The sequence below is a fragment of the Eptesicus fuscus genome, chromosome 17, assembly GCF_027574615.1.
Source record: "Eptesicus fuscus isolate TK198812 chromosome 17, DD_ASM_mEF_20220401, whole genome shotgun sequence".
NCBI lineage: Eukaryota > Metazoa > Chordata > Mammalia > Chiroptera > Vespertilionidae > Eptesicus > Eptesicus fuscus.
In genome coordinates, this window is record NC_072489.1 from 26,808,461 (window position 1) to 26,831,248 (window position 22,788).

Consider the following 22,788-nt stretch of genomic DNA (forward strand, 5'->3'; position numbering starts at 1 on the left):
TTTTTTATTTCAGGGAGGAAGGGAGAAGGAGAGATAGATAGAAACATCAATGATAAGAGATAACCATTGATCGGCTGCCTCCTGCACGCCCCCCACTGGGGATTGAGCCTGCAACCCCAGCATGTGCCCTGACTGGGAATCGAACCGTGATTTCCTGGTTCATAGATTGATGCTCAATCACTGAGCACACCAGCCGGGTTCACCCAGAGAATTCTTTATCCTTAGAGCAGGTGTTCTTACAGGTGCCTCCATAAACAGCCTTACGGTAGCCATCCTGAGCCTCGTGAAATAGTGTGCACGTTGTGTGTACATATGCACGTTTGCTGTGTCTGTGCAGATTTATTGTGTGTGCATGCATATGTGTGCAATTGTTGAAGGAAAGGGCTTTGCTGATTTCTTTTGTTATTCTCAAAAGAAATGAACTCCAAATAGGTAGAGAACCACTGAATTAAGAAGGCTTGGTTTATATTGTTTATCTTTTGTTCTGCTTTAGAGTTTCAGGTGGGACAATTCTGAGAATATTTGAGAGGAAAATGGACGGTGTATGAAATTGCCAAACCATTTCAGATTTTGGATCAAGGAGAGGTTTTCCTTGAATTATCAACCTCTTTTTGAATTTGTTTAGCTGCTGTTTTTACGTACTCAAAAGTCGGACTTGAGGCTGCTTAACGCACAGTTGTTATCTCTGGCAGCTGAGGTATCCAGGCAGACTGATGTCATTTGTTTCCAGAACAGCATCAGAGCCCTTCAGGGCAAATTCACTGATAAGTCCTTGAGCAGGCACAAAGAAAAAGAAGATGGTATTTTGTGGTACAATGAGCCATCCTTGCATAACTAACTTATTGCTAACTGAACCTACAAACCAAACAAAAAAACTAATCTTCTCGAAGAGCAAACCTCTTTAAAGGCTATTTTATTTTTCTTTACATTTCTGGAAGCTTTGGTTTGTCCTTTGTCTGGTTTGACTCTCTTTCTTAACCCTCTGCTCTGAGTACATGATGTGCATACTTGACTCAAATCATAGTTTTATTTTATCAATACTTATATGTGTTTCCCGATACCCAACTCAGTGCCTTAGTTTATAATCTCTGGTATTCAGCTTTGGTATCATAACAGATTGTCAATTTAAACAGCTGCTGCTGTTGTTAATAAAGGTTCCTCTATTGTTCCAGGCAATATCTTATCTAATAAAATTGTTTCCACACAATTTACTTATTGACTGATTCATTCACACACACACACACACACACACACACACACACACACACACAAAGTATAGGCACCTGCTATATGCTAGGGATGCTTCTAGTTGCAGGGGAAACAGAAAGATGAATATTATACATGAAATCACTACCTTGTGCTTGGTCAAAGCATGTGGCAATCAAGGTTGTCCAAAGATTTAAACCTATTGGAGCCTCCAATCTTTAAATAAATTGGTTGACTATTTATCTAGAGTAGTGGTTCCCAACTGAGAAGATTTTATGCCCTACCTACCTCCCAGGGAAAGTTGGCAATTCCAGAGACATGTTTAATTGCAGCAAATAGAGGATACTATTGGTATCTGGTTGCTAGAGACCAGAGATGCTGGTAAACATTGACACAAACAGGATTGTCCCCCTCATCAAAGAATCATCCACAACAAAATGCCAACAGCGCAATTATCCTAGGGAGGGTGGTGACCCTGGAGGCAGTGCCCTCTCCTATGAGGGCCTGAGCAAGTCAGTTCTTACTAAACTGACCCACACAAGCATTAAAGACCCTTCTGAAGGAGGGAATTTCCTACATCACAATTACACTCCCAGGGATGAATTGGCATTCCTCAAAGTTCGGCTTTCCGGTTGCCTATCCCTTAATCTGCCTCTGCTGTTCTTAAGGGGCTTTACAATTTAGGGAGGTATACCAAAATGTACAATTCTGAACTGCCACTAAACTCTATGCTATACCAAAACGATGATGCTCTGTGATAAATATCAAGAGAGCTCAATGAGATCAATGCTTTGGAAGCACTGAGCAATGAAACTATCTGGCAGGTCTGCAACGACTTTGTAGAGCAGAAACTTTGAAGGAGGTGTTTGCCACATAGCTGATAAAAGACACTTTCCTCTTTGAAGACATACCCTGCATCACTGCATTTATAACCAGTGACAAGACCTAGCCAGTCTGGTTCAGTGGATAGAGTGTCAGCCTGTGGACTGAAGGGTTCCGGGTTCAATTCTGATCAAGGGCACATGCCTGGGTTGCAGGCTCCTGCCCGGCCGGGGCCCTGGTTAGGGCACATGCAGTAGGCAACCAATCGATGTGTTTCTCTTACATCAATATTTCTCTGTCTTTCCCTCCCACTCTCTCTAAAAATCAATGAAAAAATATTCTCGGGTGAGGATTTAAAATATATACTAATCCTATCTAATAATAGACAAATATGCAAATTGACCATGTCTCCGACACACCCACAAGCCACGCCCAACATCCAATCAGAGCGAGTATGCAAATTAACCCAAACCAAGATGGCTACAGCCACAGAGAGCAAGGTTTCCTAGGTAACAGAGGAAGCCAAGCTTTCTGCCTGCCCTTGCCAGGCCTAAGCCTCCACTCAAGCTACAAAGTTTCAATTATAGAAGGTAAACAAATTCAAACAAATGGCGGCAGAATGGAGCTTGAGAGAGCAGGCCAGGGTTGCCGCCGGCAACAGGGGAAGCAAAGCTTTCCGCACACCCTGGCCGGGCCCACCCGCTTAAGGCAACAAAGTTTCAATTATAACCCCAACACAAATGGCTACCGGCCTCGGAGGGAGCCCCAGGCTTGGCTCTGCTCCAGGCTACAAAGTTTCAATTGTAGAAGGAAAATAAATTCCAGATACCAGGGCCTCTGCTTGCATTGCCAGGGGGCGTGGCCCGCCTGCAAACCACCACAGGCCCCTCGCTCAGGCCGCCCCACACCCCAAGGGAACCCCCACCTGATCCCAGACGCCCTTCAGGGCAAACCAGCTGGCCCCCACCTGTACACCAGGCCTCTATCCTATCTAATAAAAGAGTAATATGCAGATTGATCATCACTGCAACACACAATATAGCTGCCCCCATGTGGTCAAAGATCCTGCCCCCATGTGGACACAAGATGGCCACCACAAGATGGCCAGCAGGAGAGGGAAGTTGGGAGGCACCCGGCCTGCAAGGGAGGGCAGTTGAGAAGGACCAGGCCTGCAAGGGAGGGCAGTTGGAGGTGATCAACCCTGCAGGAGAGGGCAGTTAGGTGTGACCAAGCCAGCAGAGGAGGGAAGTTGGGGGAAAACAGGCTGGCAGCACAGTGGTTAGGGGGTGATCAGGCTGGCAGGCAGAAGCGGTTAGGGGCAATCAGGAAGGCAGGCAGGCAAGCAGTTGGGAGCCAGCAGTCCTGGATTGTGAGAGGGATGTCCGACTGCCCATTTAGGCCCGATCCCACAAGATTGGGCCTAAACGGGCAGTCGGACATCCCTCGAGGGGTCCCAGATTGGAGAGGGTACAGGCTGGGCTGAGGGACAATCCCCCTCCGTGCACGAATTTCGTGCACCGGGCCTCTAGTATATATATAAAACCAGTGACGAGATGTTCTAGGCTGCCCATTCAGGAAAACGTGCTTCCATATTCTATATCAAGCAAGACTCCTTTAGAAATCATGCAAGCCCAACTTCATAGGCTTTCCTTTCACTGGCTTCTTTCTATTAACGATTTCAATAGTTGGTAGTTTCAGCTGCACAGTTGTAGGTATTAGAGTTTAGTAGCAGGTCAGAGTTATACATTTTCAGCGAGTGAATTATAAGTTTTGTTTTGTTTTTTAAATTTATATGTATTGCCCCACCAGAATGGCTCAGTAATTGAGCGTCAACCTATGAAACAGGAGGTCATGGTTCGATTCCCGATCAGGGCCCATGCCAGCTGCTGGCTCAGTCCCCGGTAGGGGGCATGCAGGAGGCAGCCGATCAATGATTCTCTCTCATCATTGATGTTTCTAACACTCTCTCCCTCTCTTTTCCTTGCTGAAATCAATATATATATATATATATATATATATATATATATATTTTAAAGTATAGGTAACAGTCTGTAGATGTTTATAAATGCTTTTCAAATACAATCTGTAGGAAAATCCAAGAGAACATCATTACTCCCTGTTAAATTAGTGTAATAGCATTAAATATATTTGTGAAGCTATTAATTGTAAAATTGGTTGTTATGCTTACAAAAGAATGGAATAGATGTTAAATGTCTGATATAATACTGAGGTTTTCATAATGAGCCACCAGGAAGTTACAGGATATCTCTTTACCCTCTGGAAATTGCAGGTTGGTTAACAGTACCTACACATTATGGAAATTTTCTCTTTCAGTTCATAATCAGTTATGACATTTCACAAGGGGGTAACTTTGTATAATTGAAACTAACTTTTAAAGAAGTTATCTTTTTTTCTGGTAACTTTACAGAGACCTTTTATTAGTATTTTCATGTTAGAAATACAATACAGGCACATCTCCAAAATGCTATGGGTTCAGTTCCAGATCACTTCAGTAAACCCAGTCATCATAATTTTGCTGGTGGAGGGTCTTGCCTTTATTATGTAAAAAATAAAACTGTGAAATCCAATAAAACAAAGTATGCCTGTAATTCAATTTAAAAATTTTTTTCCCTTTTAGTTTGCACTATAAACTGAGTAGTTACAAACATGCATATTAGTTTCATTTTTTTCATTAAAATGTCTTTCTCTTTTATTTTAGTCTGATGCCAATGCGAGTTACTTAAGAGCGGCTCGAGCGGGACACTTGGAAAAGGCCCTTGACTATATAAAAAACGGAGTTGACATCAACATTTGCAATCAGGTGAGTTGTGGCTATTGTTGTTTATTTTTTTAACTCCTTAAACCTTTCATTATATATTACCAAGACTTTCTCTTTTTTGCCAGTTTTTTTTCTCTGTTAAATTTCACCAGCTTGAATTATCAAATTATTATCTGCTTTGTTAGAGGAGCGCTCAGAAATTAGGTATGCATCCTTTAACAATTCCTAACATTTAGTAATTAGTGCTATTAGAACAGCCCACCTTATATTTCAAGTACTTTTATTCCCAGTTCAGGTTAGTACACTGTACACACAAGTGATTGTTGGTGGGATGTTTTCCTCAGAGTGCCTAGTAGACTGTCGACTCCCCTGTTTTCCATCTGCTGAGTAAAGCTTTCCCCTCCCTTTTCATCAGAATGGGTTGAATGCGCTCCATCTTGCCTCCAAAGAAGGCCATGTAGAAGTTGTTTCTGAACTGCTACACAGAGAAGCCAATGTGGATGCAGCTACAAAGGTTAGTATCACACACTTCATGCTTTTTATGTCACGTGCCAAATTCAGTGAGGAGTTAGCTCTCCATAAGAATCAGAGCACGTTTCTCATGAAATACTTGTGAACTCTGTTCTCTTTGGAGAACTTAAAACACAGGGGCATTTGATATTTTGTGACCTGTCAAAACAGAGAAAGATGGGAGTGTTGATGTATCCTGCTTTCATCTTACAGAAAGGAAACACAGCATTGCATATAGCATCTTTGGCTGGGCAAGCAGAGGTGGTAAAGGTCTTGGTTACAAACGGAGCCAATGTCAATGCACAGTCTCAGGTAAGCCAACAACTCTATTGCAAAGTGACTTTGTTATAAATGACAAATAATGTCCTTTGGTTCAGGTGCTTGATTGGTTCATATATCCTCTAAGAATACAATGCTGAAGAGCTACATTCAATGATTAGCTACATATTGTAGATTTTTGAAATTCACACATATTCTTATTTGCAATGCATATGTGTGAGAGGTAGAGATTTTTAAAAGTCGTCTATCTGTATGACTAGTAGTTACAGACACTAATGTTTAAGGGATATCTGTAATGCACAGTCTTATTCTATTTCATGATGCTAGCTCAGGTCCTGTCTCAGTATTTATTAATCTGCAGAGGAAATGGTGAGGCCTATAATTGAGTACATGCTCTTAGACGTTCAGAATATATCAGTGCTTTATCTCATTGAAAAAGGGAAGACACTACTTAATTCCTGTCTCCTAAGTAAGGCATCATTGTTAGTCCCTATAACAGACTATAAAGAAGAAAAAACAAGCAGAATAAACTTTAAAAGCCCCCAAACTTTAAAATTTCTAGATTCTTTGTAATCGTTAGACACTAATAATTCATTGAATAGGTCCTCCTATAAGTTCTCAGAATCTTGCATGAAATTCTAAGAACACCAATAGATTATCACTTGATAGACTTTGAGCCTAAAAGAATTTTATTGGTTAAAAATATGGGTCCTCGTTTAGCAATTTGTTCACTAGTTGAGTCTCCAGGACATGAGGTTGTGTAGGAAAGCAGTCATCGTAGCACACAAATATTCACTAAGGACCTGACCATTTTGAAGCTGGTCCCTACTCGGACATTTCCTTCTAGTTGAATGCTGACATCTATCCTGGTTTGTCAATCTACACCAGGGTGTTCAACATTGAACACATTGGTTATAGAACAAGACTGCAAGTCTTGCAAAAGGAGAGACAGGAGTTTATGAGGCCCGAGAGAGAGATGTCAGGGAACTGCCGGGTGTACAGCTAAGCTGTGAGGAAGTGGCTTCCTGGCACTATTAGACCAGGCAGTGTGTGAAGGATTAGGCTGATTTTCTGATAGGGGTTTCAAATGAGAATTTTATGAAAATAGAATGATTAAATGACACAAAATAATTAGGTGAGGCCTTTGGTTCTCAAATACTTCTTTGCAAACAGACTGTCGTCTTGCTAATGCTGTGAGGGGAAAAAAGTGGAGTGAAAGATGTCAAGCCATCAGATAATTTTGTTGGAAATATCACACTTTTTGTTTACAAAAATAATATTTGCTTAAGACTTTGTTCATTCTGCGATCTCATACACGGATGCAGTTATCACCTACATTTTGTTAAATCACACAAACTTGCTTTTACAATTTCTAGTTTTATCTTTTAAGATAAAGTCTCAAACTTTTTTACTTCTTTTTGATCTCCATTTTGAGTGCACCTGATTTCTCCCCTTTTTTCAGTACTGAGTATCTTTGGGTATCAGGAGCCTCCTCCTGTATTTTATGGGTCCAAAGAATGGCGGTGGCTTCCCCCCTTGTTACTATGGCCATAGAAGTGATCGCTCTGATGCTGTTAACAATCAGTGTGGTGGAAAAGAAACTTCACGGTGCTTTCAACCACATGATTTCTTGTATATGTGGCCTAACTTCATTCTGGTTCCCTCCCATCAGACTTGTCTCACCTAGACCATACCACTTACTCTGACTCCCTAGGAGAGTTCACTTGGAATAATAACGCTTTTCCAGAAAGGAAAGTTATGATGGTTGAATATTGGTAAGTATTGTCATCTGAGAGAGATACAGACAATCTGACTACAAGAGAAGCATCCGGCTTTTAAACTTTTTTTTTTAAATGCCCTTATAACTTTTTACTGAGAAATAACTGGTGGGAAGCTCTGAGATAGTGGAAAAACTCTAATCCATTTCATTTCCTTTTTTCCCCCCAAGGGAAGCAAAATAAGCCTCCTTCTTTTAAACATTGCACACATTCTTGACATTCTAGAGCAGCAGCCATAGTTTTAAACCTTCCTCTGCAACGTCTGGGCGAAGCTGCAGGCGAAGTAAAGCCCTAACCAGATTTTATTTCAATTTGTACACATTCTCTGGTGATGATGAAGCAAAGGAGAAGAACACAGGCTGCGAAATTCCTTGTTCCTGGCAGCTGTGCTTGGCATTCATACCTGCTCCACAGTTCACAGTAGAGCATGTCTCCCTTCATCTGGACACCTGTCCCCATATGCCTTCTGAACTGCATTGTTCCGTGGACAGAATAAATAATGAGATGACCATGCAGCAGAATGGAGTTTCCATATTAATTCCTGATAGCAGCTTTTCAATAGGAACTCTTCTAAAGAGCAAGCAGTAATGCCAGGAAATTCCACATATGTGGCAGCACATTAAAACATCACAGGAATATTAATATTCAAGAAAGACAGTATTCCTGTCGAAGTGAAATTTTACCCTCTGGGCAATATTTAATAGCTAGTAAGAAATAGTGCAAGGAGAGTCCCTGGCCTTCCTGAAATATAAGAATTTTTCTTACCTTGAAAATAAAAACATTGGACAACATCAAGTTCTGATCTCATAAACTGAGGCTCTGTGGAGTAAGAATTTGTAGATATTATTTTACACTAATTCTTGTCATTGCCTTGACCTTAGGTCTTGAGTTAGTCAACTCTTTCTTATATTACTTAACATCCCAAGAATCATTTAGGCCTACCCTGAGAAAGCAATCAGGCTGAATTGCGATTATAACGAACTCTCCTATGATTAAGTCCTTAATACTCAGTACAAAATTCAGCAACCATGTGAAACTGCCATGTCAGATGTTATCCCTCACGCTTCTCTCCTTCTCTGTCTTTATTTTATACTATAAGGCTGTGGTCGGCAAACTGCGGCTCGCGAGCCACATGCGGCTCTTTGGCCCCTTGAGTGTGGCTCTTCCACAAAATACCACGGCCTGGGCGAGTCTATTTGGAAGAAGTGGCATTAGAAGAAGTTTAAGTTAAAAATTTGGCTCGCAAAAGAAATTTCAGTCGTTGTACTGTTGATATTTGGCTCTGTTGACTAATGAGTTTGCCGACCACTGCTATAAGGCATCCAAAGAAGCAAAAATTCTTATAAAGAAGCAAATAATATTTTAACTACCAAAGTATTCTAAATAGACAGGTTTTCATAGTGGTGCCAACAACAACAAAAACGGCTCTTTCAATGAGCCAATGCCTCCTTGGACTTTATGTATTTTTTAATATTTCTATGATGGGGAGACCAGGTCCTGATGAAGTGAAACAATGGGTGTGGTCCAGATAAGCCTCTGACCTTTGACCTTATAGCTCACCTCTATATGTAAATCCATGCATATTGATCACCATGCCCTTAACACTTCAATTAAGAACTTAATGATGTACAAGGCTGGCCCTAGGAAACTGGGATGGATAAGAAAATCTCATGGATGAAGTTTCAGCCCTTACTTAAATAACAGGAGGACTTTATTTTATTTTAGGGGGTACTAGGCAGCATGCCTCAGTACTGCCCATAAAATTGTGTCTTCAGATTTCCATGCTTATAATATTATCAGAATAAACGTTCAGAGCAGAAGGTATTGCAGATTTTGGATAAAATCTGACATTAAAGGACATACTTGTTCAGTGTTGAGCTGCTCTGCCTTTTGAGAATTGCCTTGATTATTGCTACAGAAGAAAAAAATGTAAAATTGGGCACCCATATGTTCCTTTTGAGCCAGCTCTTTCTTTTGGAAATTTCCTAAGTTAGGAAATTAATATAAAAACAGTGCTGTACTTTTTTCTTAAGAGAAATTTGCTTTTTTTTTTTTAATAAAAAAATGACCATTCTCCCAATCTAGGTGCTGTTTCACAGAAAATCAGTTCATCTGTAGGTTGTCCAATGATGACACATTGAAAACCTTGCCTTACGCCTCTCTGTGCTAGAGAGAAATGGTGATGTTTACTCATGGCTCCATTTTGCTCTGACTCTTGTCGACATCTTATTTCTGAGGAATTCCAGTTCTACACATTGCACTCTTCCACATTGTAAAAAGGGCTGTGGAATGATTTAAAAGTTGTGCTTCTTAAGAATCACTCCTTGAGCTCCAGGCCTGTAAGAATAACATCCCCTAAATCTCAGTGCCTGATTTTGGATTTTCTTCATGGGTCATAAAATGTTTAATTCTGGAAGCCAACCTCAGAACAGTGGACGTACATTGGCCTAGAAGCCAGATCAGTGTTTCTTATGTAATCTTGAACTACAGACCTCTGCCCTAACATTGAAAATCCATTGACATAGAATATCTAGTTGATATTTATGTCTGAGACAAAAACATCCATTTTGAATTTTTTTTTTTCTTAAAAACTTGACTCCTAGCCCTGTGGTGTGGCTCAGTTGGTTGGGCATCATCCTGTTCACCAAAAGGTTGCCAGTTCAGTTCGCGGTCAGGGCATGTGCCTAGGTTGAGGGCTTGATTCCTGATAGGGGGCTTGTAGGAGGCAGCTGATAGATGTTCGCTCTCACATCCATGTTTCTCTCTTACCCTCTTCTTCTCCCTGCCCCTCTCTCTGAAAATCAATAAAAATTCTTTAAAAAATAACAACAAAAAACAAAAACTCCTAAAATCAGTACCTTCCATCTGGAAATTTCAGTTGATGAGGAAAGATAGATATGCAGTAGTTCATTGAGCTATAAGAAAAATCCACACAGTTTTCAGCTGGTGTTTTGTATGTTCTTTTCCCCCTTTCTTAATATTATATTGTTAGTTTTTTTCTTTTTCCTTGTGGTTTTGATTTTTAAGGGATGTTTAAATCAACCATGGATTACATGATCTTTTATTTCAGTCAAATGAGGAAATAGACGACAATATGATAATGGTAATCTTAATTACATTTCAGTTTTCCTAAATAGTTCTGGGAAGTGTGACAAAGATGAAACACATAGGCACATGCACATATACACACATGCAGACATACACACTGTGTAACAGTTACTCCATGCTTCATGCTTAATGTTAATAAAACCTTTCATAACAGAACAAAGTAACATGAATCTTCAGTGGTGTTAGTAGGTAGATAATTTAAAGGGAAGAAGCTTGAATGCTCTGTCTTATTCTACTGCCTCTAATTTTATGTCTCTAATCTTGAACTTGGCAACCAAATAACCCAGGTTGTTACAATTATATGTAACGGCTTTTTAACTTCTAATTCTCAGCTTTAAGCCAAAAAAAAAAGGGCCACCAGAGGTTGAATTATTGATAAGTAAGGTAATTATATAGCAATTGATATTTATGATGAGCCTAACCTTTCGAATCACAAAAATTTGAATAATATCTGATAACATTTTACTTAGAATTTATTTTTATTCTTTGAAAGTGGATAATGTATAAAATAAAATTTCCAGAGCATTCAGTTAAATAGAATTGCATTCTGAAAAAATTTGTCAAAGAGAATTTATTATAGTTTGGAAAATGTTTTGATATATATATATATATATATATATATATATATATCTTGCAATAAGATTTTTAAATATTTCAGTATTTCATAAATGTGAAATACATTGGAACAAACACATACAAAGTGTTTTTAATAAGAAGCTTTATATGTGTGGCAAACTTTTATTTGCTTGAATCTAAGTTCTTTGGCAGTTGGGCACATTTCAGACAAACCTACACACACATATATATAGAGAGTGTGTGTGTGTGTATATATGCATGTATATGTATAAATACATATGTATATGTGTATATATATTCTGAACATTAAAATACTGTCTTTGCAAAAAAATGAAAGGAAGTAAACTTACAAAAATAGACTGCTTATCAAATTCCACTTTAAAATCGAAGTTTACCCTTTTGCAAATTGGTATTCTTTCCTTTGCTCTAAGACTCCCCATCCATGGTAAGTGTGAAGCCATTTGAAATTAAAATAAATTCTTTTCAAAGTAGAAACTATTTCAGAAGTTTATTTTTATGTAAAAGTATTACGTATTTTATTTAAAATAGATAATGCTCAGGAGGTACAATGGTCAAATGTATTTTTCATATCCTTTTGATATCTAGTAAGATTCTTTATTCATGGTAGGCACTCAATAAGTGGTTAAATGAATGTACTTACTTATCTAAAGTGGATACATTAATATGAATTAAACTATTAACTACAAACTACTTTCAAGCTATGAATTATGAAGTATAATTGTGAATGATATTTATATTATAAATTCATTTACATTATTGTGCTTGGGTGTTTTAGTATATGTGAATGTCTCCATTAAAGTGTTATTAAAATTATTATGTGTAAGCAGTTTCTGAAACCTAAAATATTATCAGTACAGTAGAAAAATAGTTTGGCTGTATAAAGCTGCAAACATTTTACTTTTTATTTTGCAGAATGGTTTCACCCCATTGTATATGGCAGCCCAGGAAAACCACCTGGAAGTTGTCAAGTTTCTTCTTGACAATGGTGCCAGCCAGAGCCTAGCCACAGAGGTGAGACACGTGGGCTCTGTCTGTGGGGAAGTTTGCATGTTTATAGGACATTTTGTAACCCTGGAGTTGTAACATTTAACATTTATCTCACTGGTATTTTAATTGCAATTGTATATTAGTGTGTGGGTTCATACATTGTTATGAAATACATTAGAAGGTCTATTTTTAATATTTAAGAATTTTCTATTGCATAGATACCTTTTCTGCTCTTAAATGCCTACCCCTACCCTATAATTGAGTTATTGCTTTAATATTTATCTATTGCTTATGGACAGTTTTCTGTTTTTTATCATTTTGCTTCAAAGACAACCACTGATTTGAAACATTTTTGTGGTAGAACCTAAGTTCTAAATCAGTTTTTTTTCCAAGTTTAATTTAGCATAGTAATATTTGAGTGTATAGATTTCTAAAGTCACCTAATTGTTTTAAATTCATACTTTCAAACAACACTGTTACACATTTTTAAGTAATAAATAAAAGTGGTATTTTTTTAATCTTTGCAGTTCTGGATAGAAGAGTAATTTTAAAATAAAAAGTTATGTTATTGGTTCTATCTTAGATAATACATTTTATTTTTAAACTAATTTGGAGGGAAGATTGCAATGCCTTATGAAGTGTGTCACACAAATTTCTTGCTAATAATGAAGGAACCATGTTTGGGTTTTCTGTATTTTTGACAAAATAATTAATTAGGAGAGATGATGCAGGCTCATCTCTGTCGTCATACCACTACCCTTATTTGCATTCAGATGTGTTTCCTGAATGGCACAGGCAAGTTAGGAATAAAGGACTCACGTATAACCCCACTCAGCTTTTGAGCTCATGCCTGCCTTCTGGAGAAAGCACTAAGTAAATGAAGAGGCATTTCACACAAAAAGAAATACAAATGGCCACAACTACATGAAAATATCTTACCCTCACTCATAGTCGAAGAAATGTGAATTTATTAATCAGATAAAGAATGAGGTCTATTCGTATACCCATGAGTTGAGGGGAAAATGTGAGGTTGAAGAAACTGAAACTTTCCTACAGTCTTGGCAAAGGTGATAGCTGGCTACAACACTTTTGCAGAACATTTAGCTGTAACTATTAAAAATTAATATTTCACACATTCTAATTTAGCATTTCCACCTCTAAGAATTCATATTGCAGGTATGTTAGAGGATAATGCAAAAACACTAAATACGAAGTTCAAAAACAATAACACTTTTCTTAAACTGGAGAGAACCTAAATATGCACCAATTAGGAAACTTATTTAACATGACTATAATTACACAAGAAAATACTGTTCATCATTATTAAAAATGAGACAAGACCATATATATATATATATATATATATATATATATATATATACACATATATATATGTCTCATATGTCTCCTTAGTGTAACATTACGTGGTTGATTCTGGAAATTAAGAGGGTGCCTTACTTTTCATTTTACACCCTTCAGTACTATTGAGGATTTCATCATGAGAATGGGTTTGTTAATATTATTCTTAAAGCTAGTTAAGAAATAACTGCTGGGTTGATAACAAAGAACAAACATTTGATAGATGTAGGGCAGCGCTTGTCTTCACACCTCAGTAGGTAGCCTGGGTGTAACCCCTCCAGGCCACAGGCGGGCTCTGCCACAGTGTGCAGGGAGAATGGGATGGGAGCGGACCCTGTTGGGTAAGAGAAAAGCTGTTCTCAGTTTTGGATGGAAACCCTAAATAATATAAGTACCCAAATGAAAGTGATTCCACAGTACTTTTTTGTCTGTGAAGGATGGATAGTATTCTTTTCTGACTGTGAAGTACGGATCAGTGAGTCTCTCTCTTAGAAGCAAGCATAAGTCCAACTTCTGCTAATAGATCTGAATTACCTTGTAAAGGAATCCTCAATAGCTCACTTAATTCTCTGGCATTTTTTTAAGCTTTCAAGATCCAAAAAGAGGTGCTATAACTAACTTAAAGAAAAATAGTACCTGAGATTCTCAAACCACTAATTCCGTCTTTTGGCAAAGGATATATTTTAAAACATTTTTACTTCTTTATATTAACTTAATTTCATGTTAGCTTTTTCAGTGGCTCTAAAATAATGCTATAAATAAATGTTCTAAAAACAAATCACATTTATGTCTTCCTGGGGGTTGCTGGTGCCTCGCTACATAAACAGCAGCTGTCTGATTATCTAGCGATGTTTGAACCTTTGAGCTTTCTGTCTTCTTCTGGATTATTGGTATTAGAGTTAAAAAGAACAGCAAGAAATCAGGCACTTTATTCACAAAATGTTCTAAGTATGATATTCCTCTCTTATTTGGTATCATTTTACAGAAGTCTGTATTTACAGAACAAACAGTAGGCAATTAAAGCATTGTTTAGGTAGCAAAGTTTTAACAGAATTCATTAAATGATATGATATTGTCCTTTCTTCGATATATATTTTTTTCACGTGCACCTTGCATTTATGGATCAGGTCTTTGACATGGCTGCGATTTTTAAACCATTTCTATGTTATTGGGTATTGCATATCATATCTGTCCCATATACATCTTCCTTTTTATATTTTTATTTTTTTATTTATTTTGTTGTTGTTAATCCTCACCCGAGGATATTTTTCCATTGGTTTTTAGAGGGAGTGGAAGGAAAGAAGAGAGACAGAGAAACATTGATTGGTTGCCTCCCACATTTGCCCTGACCTGGGGCCGGGAATTGAGCCTACAACAAGATACGTGCCCTTGACCGGAATCAAACCTAACACCCTTCAGTCCACAAACCGACGCTCTACCTACAGAGCCAAACTGGCTAGGGCTCTTCCTTCTTTTATAACAAATAAAATAAGTAATACAATAATTAATAAATAATAAAAAAAAGAATAAAATGTTTCATCTACTTACAACTGTCGACCTACTTTGCCCACCCCGTGTTTGTTCATGGATTCCATACTAATTACTCAGCACAGTGCCAGCCACACCACAGGCAACGAGGGTTCTCATGGCGCTTCCGTCACATTTCCTCTGGGCAGGTATTTTTCTCTTCAAAATAACTGCGGAGAGCAGACCAAACTATTTAAACTTGTTTCGGAAACGGAATCGACTGCTGCGAATTTGAGCAGTTAACCCCTGAGAGCTGGTACCTTTGTGTCTGTCTTGAGTCTTACACAGGCAGCACATTCTTAGTGGTGATGCTAACCACCTCAGTTGCAGTTTATTTTTTTGTGCAAAGTAGTTTTCTTTATGCCTGGGTCCTGTGGATTTAAAAACTTATGTCAGTGGAAATGTAGCCATTTAGTTTTGATTTGGAACAGAAGTGGGTTTGACTCAGTGGATAGAGCATCAGCCCTTGGATTGAAGGGTCCCGGGCATATACTTCATATCTCGGTTGCAGTCTTGTTTGTGAGGCAACCAATCAATGTGTCTCTCTCACATCCATGCTTTTCTCTGTCTTCCCCCCTCCCTTTCACTTTCTCTAAAAATCAATGGGAAAATATCCTTGGGTGAGGATTAACAAAATGAAAATTTTTTAATGTAATTTTTCTTTTTATTGCAGAAGTAATCCTATCTAATAAAGAGGGAATATGCTAATTGACCAACACACCCTCACAAAGGTGGCAGTGCCCACAGCCAATAAGGAGGGAATATGCTAATTGATTGCCACACCCTCAAAGATGGCGGTGCCCACAGCTACAAGATGGTGGCACCCAGTCCCCTCAGCTCCTCTGGGGCGGCAGGCATGCAGTATGGCCGGGCCTGCCCCCAGGCAGGTCCGGCAGCTCCGCACACCTGCCTCCGGAGTCCCCCAGTCCCCTCAGCCCCCCAGCCACCCAGGGCCGGCCTGAAACGCAGGCAAGCCTCAGATGGTGGCTGCCCAGCCGCCAGGGCCACCCGAGGCTCAGGTAACCAGGGCCAGCCGAGGCTCAGGTAACCAGGGCCAACCGAGGCTCAGGTAACCAGGGCCACCCGAGGCTCAGGTAACCAGGGCCACCCGAGGCTCAGGTAACCAGGGCCAGCCGAGGCTCAGGTAACCAGGGCCAGCTGAGGCTTGCGCTGCCGGCCATGGCAGCAGCAGAGATGGGGGCGTCGCCTTCCCCTGATCACCGGGTCGCCTCCTACCCCTGAAGGCTCCCGGACTGTGAGAGGGGGTAGGCCCGGCTGTGGGGACCCCCTTCCAGTGCATGAATTTTCATGCACCGGGCCTCTAGTATAATACATAAATGAGAAAGTACAATGAAAAGCAAAAAGAAGAAAAGGCCACTGCCAATTTTCCCTAGAGATAACATTTTGTTTATTCTTCCAGATTTTTTTTATACATGTACACAATACACACACAGTTATCTTTATAAAAGTGAGATCTTATATTTACATGGTTCTATAGGTGACGTTTCCCATAACATTAAATTACATTCTGAACTTTCTGTTCTTACATGTAAACCAGTGATGCCGTTGTGGTGACGTCTTGGTTGCAGCCTTTTATTTTACTTATTTTACTTGTGGCGGCCTGGAACATTCATTATTCCGGTTACACTAGTGCTCGTCCCTTTCCTCTTTCGGGTCCACTTGGAAAAGTTGAAAGGAGCAGGTGTGATTTCAGCCAGATCTTGAAGCATGGAGAGTAGACATAATTCTTATATGCAGAACGAGGAGGAGGACATTTCAGGGGCGTGGGGCGCGTGGGGCGGGGGTTGATTAGCATGAGTTTGGATGCCAGGGTAGGAATGGTCTGCAAGTCCACAGTCAGCAAGGATGTATATGAGATGCGTCTGGGCAATATTGTCCCTTCAGTGCTTTAGGGCCAATATTTTCCACATCCTTGAATATAAATGGGCTGATTTGCATTCAGTCAAATAAATGGTAGGAGGCCTTATTTGTTTTCCAGAAAGGAAAAGAATGAGGAAAGGGGGTCTTTTAGAAAGACCGACAAGACACTAGTATGCAAGTGACTAGGTTTTCTCTTTCTCCCTTACAAATGCTCTTCTATTACAGTGGCCCTTAACTTGTGCCACACGGACCACAGAATAAAACATCATGACCCAATTAAAGTAATAATTAATTTAATTGCCAATTCTCTGGTAAAAATAATTTTTAAATATTCTCTTGAGTTGTGTGGCCATGAAAGCATTTCAGAAGTAAAATTTGTGAGCCAGGCTCAGGATTTCCCTCTGTGCTATTTATTCTGTAGTCAACAATACCAGGTCATCCACAAATAAATTAACTACAGAGAAATCTGTAGCTGTCTCCTGTTTGACAAGTCCCAGGGCAATACAAAATGTACAAATATGTGTGTGGGAATTTATTCTAGTCATATTTTGCATGGTCCCTTTGTCTTCTTCCTTCTTTATTCAGAGAAGCCAAGAGTCCTTTATGTAGAACTTTCTTAAGACAGCAATGATTACAATTCATTAATTCATACATTCTGATTGAAAACCAGGTGTATGATAGGCAACAAAGGACAGTGATGAACTGGACAAGCATAGTCCCGAGTTTTAAAATATCAGTGGAACCCAGTGATCCCACTTCTGGGAGTATAGAGTAAGAATCCCGAAACACCAATTTGAAAGAATATATGCACCCCTATGTTCATAGTAGCATTATTTACAATAGCCAAGATCTATAAAAAGCCCAAATGCCCAGCAGTAGATGAGTGGGTAAAAAAGCTGTGGAACATTTACACAATGGAATACTACTCAGCCATAAAAAAATAAGGAAATGTTACCATTTCAACAGCATGGATAGACCTGTAGAGTATTATGCTAAGTGAAATAAGCCAGTCAGAGAAAGACAAATATCAAATGATCTCACTTATATCTAATGAGCCTAATGAACCAAATAAACTGACAGACAAAATAGAAACAGGCATAAGATACATGGAAAGTCTGACAGCTGTCAGAGGGGAGGGGAGGTAGGGGATGGGATTAAAGAAGGTGAAGGGATTAGCCAAAGAACATATATGCATAACCCATGGACGCCGACAACAGTGTGGTGATGGTCAGAGGGAAGAGGGGGTAGGGACTGGGTTTGGAAGTGGGCAAAGAGAGGGGAAATGGGGACATCTGTAATAGTGTCATCAATAAAAATGAGGAAAAATCAGTGGAGATTTTTATAGCTTCCTTAAATGAGCTCCTTTGAAAAGTGTGCCTAGATTTAACCTGGAATGTTATTGTTTTCACTGGGATTATATTACAGGTATTGAAATTATGGTTGTTTAAAATTATTTTTTAAAAAGAATTATTATGGTTGTTTAAATTTCCAAAATTTTAAATTATGGTTGAAATTGTGGTTGTTTAAATTTTCAAAATTTACTCAATTACATCACTTTTTAACAGAAAGAAAACCTCCAAAACTTACTGAAATTTTATTTTTTGCTTTGATATATGTATATTTGAGAATGCCTTTTCACATATACAGGAGTGAGCCAAAGTAGGTTTACAGTTATAATACAAACAAATAATAATTTATAAGTAACAATACAAGAAAAAACTCTGTGTTTCACGCACTCACAACTAGAAACCTACTTTTGCCAACCCCTATATGTTTACTTGCATATGTTAGCTTTCATAACCCTAAACAAAAATTGACCCTTGGTCACTTGGTCGCCTTCTTGTTAATTGAAAAGAAAGTATGCATTGGAACCAACCTTGACCCGTCCATTTATCTACAGGATGGCTTCACGCCGTTGGCAGTGGCTTTGCAACAAGGTCATGATCAAGTAGTGTCCCTCCTGCTAGAAAATGACACTAAAGGGAAAGTGCGGCTCCCAGCTCTTCACATCGCCGCCCGAAAGGATGACACGAAAGCGGCCGCCCTGCTGCTGCAGAATGACCACAACGCAGACGTGGAGTCCAAGGTGAGGCGCCGGGGAAACTCCTCTCCTGCAGCCATCCTGCGTAGGCACCCCAACTTTCAGATGCTTGGCCTCCCTTTTGGCCAGCTGCTGCCAAGCTTGCAACTCGACTGGAAGAGATTAAAAACACGTGTCCAAGTCAGCCAATGGGAACACCTTCCCCTTATCCCTGAAAGCTAGGAAGTCACCTGGATGCTGCCCTATGCATGCTAACAGGGAGGCCCCCTCAAAATCGATGCATATGAACCTGATCGTTTCCTCCCTTGTAATAGATTTGTAAGGTATTTAGCGCTTCAGCTCAAACATCAGCGTGAAAAGTTACAAAATGCTAACGACAGTGTGTGCAAATCATCCTTTGGTTGATAGCTAAGATGGCAGGAGACACACTGAGTGTTGGCCACCTGCGGAGAGCGTGCCAGCAGCCAGAGTCCTGGCCAGAAATTGCCACTGTCCTGACGTGTATTCCTGGAGAGTCTTGGAAGGAAACGTGGCATTTGGAGGAGGCCACTGTGTAGCCTCCCTTCAGCCTAGCTTTCTTTCTGTGCCTGTTGTGCTTCCGTCAGAGCTCTCATCCTCATCCCTTAGCTGCCGTGAGCTTTCTGCAGTCCACGTCACCGACAGCGAACTAACCGTTCATTTTTTCCTCCTCTTTGCTTCCCAATGTGTTACCCTAGATGGTGGTGAATAGGACAACAGAGGTACATATCTATATACATGTACATAGAATCTGTATCTGCATCATCATTTTCCCATCCCTTAGTGCTGCGGCCTCATTTCTCTCCCTTCTTCTCTGCATTGCCTTCTGTAGGCTAGCTCCCCTGCTTTCCACCCCCGCCCCCAAAGTAGCATGTGCTAGAGAAGATAGTAGTTTGGTTACCAGGGCTTTCTGCAGCTGAACCCGGTGTTTGAAAGGAAGAATGAGGAACCCTTGCATCTTAAGGGGATTGCCATAGAGGTGTGTGAGGTGAAGCGTTTCCAACACTTGAGATGCTTACCAGCTCTACCTGAAGCTGCAGACAACCCTGCCATTCTCTCCTGTAGGACTGATTCTGTAGAGTTCTGCATGACACGTACCCTCAGTGGTGTCAGCAAAATGGAAGTGACCTCAGAATGGTACCACTATGACCCACCCTTCCACGAGCGTCAGTAAGCTAGCTAGCATGGCTGCGAAGCTTGCTAACAATTTAGAAACGCATCTAGTTCCTATAAGGTTTCAATCTTTGGGGACTATGTGAATCGCTGCATGTTTTAGCATTTTTTTTTAAGGAAGTAAAATGACCTTGGTAGGAATAATCCAGAAAGATGTGTTCTCAAATAGGCATTTGCTAAGAAAGAGACCAACTGGTGGATTCTTTCTAGAACGCGATCACCCACTATACAAGACCAATTATGGTGCACCTCTTCCCCAAAATTGCTTTTATCTTTATAATTTGATCTTATATTGAATACATAAATCAAATTTTGACCAAGAGTATCAATGGACAGTTCTTCCATCAATAATAAAACAGTTGGTACTGATTGAACTTGCTATGAGCTATAAAGATTTTTCTTGTCATCCCTATTTTAACTTTTGAAACGTTGGCTTCTCTATGTACTGCTACCAGATTCCCAAAACTGCTCAATCTCCGCCCTTGGATCCTTCCTGGCTCTTCCTCTGCCTACGAGTTTGGCGTTGATTTGAAGCCCTGTGAGCAATTGGCACTAACCGAAAGAAACCTAGTATAGAATGGAATGCGGACCTCAGCATATTTTGCTTCCTCATTTTTATTTGGGCGGGGTTTTGATCCTGGCATGTCACGGGGGCGGCAGGACTCCACTGAACGTCCGCTGTCTTTTCCTTGCAGAGTGGCTTCACTCCGCTCCACATAGCGGCTCACTATGGAAACATCAATGTAGCCACGTTGCTGTTAAACCGAGCGGCCGCCGTGGACTTCACTGCAAGGGTAAGAGCCTGCCCTGCGGGCGCCTTTAAAGCATTTGAAGTGATTCTTAACCTTCCTTTCCCAGCATGAGGAGGAGGTGGAGACAGGTGGCCTTGCTTTTAAACAGGTGTGATATTTCCTAGCAGAAAAAATAAACCAAGATGGGGTTGAGGGCTGATAAATATATGTATGCGAATATATGGGAGATGGGGTTCAAGTAACCCTGACTGGAAACCACCTTCATTTCCCCAAGTTGAAATGTCTGAGACCGTTAGAAATTGGTCAAGTGCAGCCACTGGGGCTTTACTGGCAGGTATCAGGATCTTGACCTTCCCGGTGGGAATGTGCTGGGATATCTGGATGAGGCCCTAACTTGAGAACCCAAATAATAGAGGCCATCCTTTGCTTTTATCTTCTGTCCCCTGCAAACTAGCATAATGAGTAACAAGATTCTGTCCCCTGAGTGAGCTCATATTCCTGGAGAAAGGAATTGGCGTCCTGTGTGTCATGGACAGCAATGCGGACGCTTGACCAGAGTAACACCGCTCAGAATGTAAAAATCGGCTCAGTGCTAGGCTTACTCCTCAGGAACATCATCATCAGAAGTAGAAATGAAGAAGGGAACAGATTGGAGCAGTGGCTAAAAGCGTGGCCTCGGGATTCAGTCTCCCTGGGTTCAAATTTGGGCTTTGATTTTCCCCTCTCTGTCCACTGGTTTCCTCCTTTGTAAGATAAAAGAATATGAATTTTGATGTTACATGATGATAAAATATTAGTATCACTCCCTTATTGCGTCACTGTGAGAATTAAGAACAGAGAGTGTGTAAAGCACTCAGCCGTGTCTGACATATCACCATCGACAGCAGCAGCAGCACTGATTTTGAACGCAACATTTGAAGTATTAGTTTTGCTGAAACCTCACTTGTTAGAGGCGAAATGGAGCTAGATCACAGAGGGAGATGTAGGGCATGATACTAGTACCAGCAGTATCAGCAGCAGTAAAAGTAATACTGTCTTGGAAGGAGTTACTGGGTGCAGATGCCCAGCTAAGCATTTTTGCCTCATTTATCCTCATATCCAGAAACGTGGTACTTATCCCTGATTTACAGAAGAGGAAACCGAGGCTTAGAGATGGGAAGTAGCTGGTCCAGGATGACAGCTCGCAAATGAGAAAAGGCAGGATTTCGGCCCCAAACACTTAATCACTCACGTGTTTCGTCTCCCATGGGTGACTTTCGGTTTCTTGTTTCTTTTTCTTCTTATAATTTATTAATCCAGTAAAATTAAGAAAAGCTCAGATTGTACTTATCTGAAAGCTATTTCCTACCCTATCGTCATCAGCTTGCTAAGAGCCTTCCTGGTTTCAGTGACTCGGGGGTGCCCGTCCGCTCATGCCGCTCTGTTCTTACTGCATCCGCTGCATCCTTAGGCTTCAGCGACAAGGCCGACCTGAGGCCTGGTTTGACGTTTGAAGGACAAAGTCAGGCGCCTCTTTAAGTCGAGTAAAAAGCAGGCATGTCAGTATTTAAACTGAGGTTCTTGTCTGTAAGATGCATTGCTCTGGTTTTATTTCTGTAATTCACAGTATGATGAGAACCTCATTAAGTCACATCTTCTAATTAGGACATTTGGAAGATCCATGTCAGGGCAGTGTTTGAAGTTTGTCTGTGTGCCACTGGTTCGGAAATGTCCTGATGCTGCAGAAAATAAGAAGAATGGAACAATGTTTAAGCAACATAAGGGGGCAAATTACAGTATTTTCAGCGTCAAAGCAATTCCAAAGCATCCATTTACATTAAAACAATGATGTGGTAATTACAAATGATGCTAGTGTGTCGAGTAAACATCAATGGAGACCTCAGACGAATGTTGTTCAAGTTGCCTGAGTTCCCATAGAAGATTTAAAATAATCGCATTGGGTTTTTGTTTAAAACAGGTTAAATTTCAGAC

General features: G+C 40.1%; 1 protein-coding gene across 1 annotated transcript in view; it reads left to right on the top strand.

The window, feature by feature from the left end:
• The window catches only part of ANK3 (ankyrin 3), a 302,810-nt gene that overhangs the window by 98,558 nt on the left and 181,464 nt on the right, over nt 1-22,788 (top strand). Inside the window, exons 2-7 of the mRNA XM_054728942.1 lie at nt 4,748-4,849; nt 5,223-5,321; nt 5,531-5,629; nt 11,992-12,090; nt 18,734-18,919; nt 20,761-20,859. Of these exons, the coding sequence (XP_054584917.1) occupies nt 4,748-4,849; nt 5,223-5,321; nt 5,531-5,629; nt 11,992-12,090; nt 18,734-18,919; nt 20,761-20,859 (684 nt within the window). The remainder of the gene's footprint in view (nt 1-4,747; nt 4,850-5,222; nt 5,322-5,530; nt 5,630-11,991; nt 12,091-18,733; nt 18,920-20,760; nt 20,860-22,788) is intronic.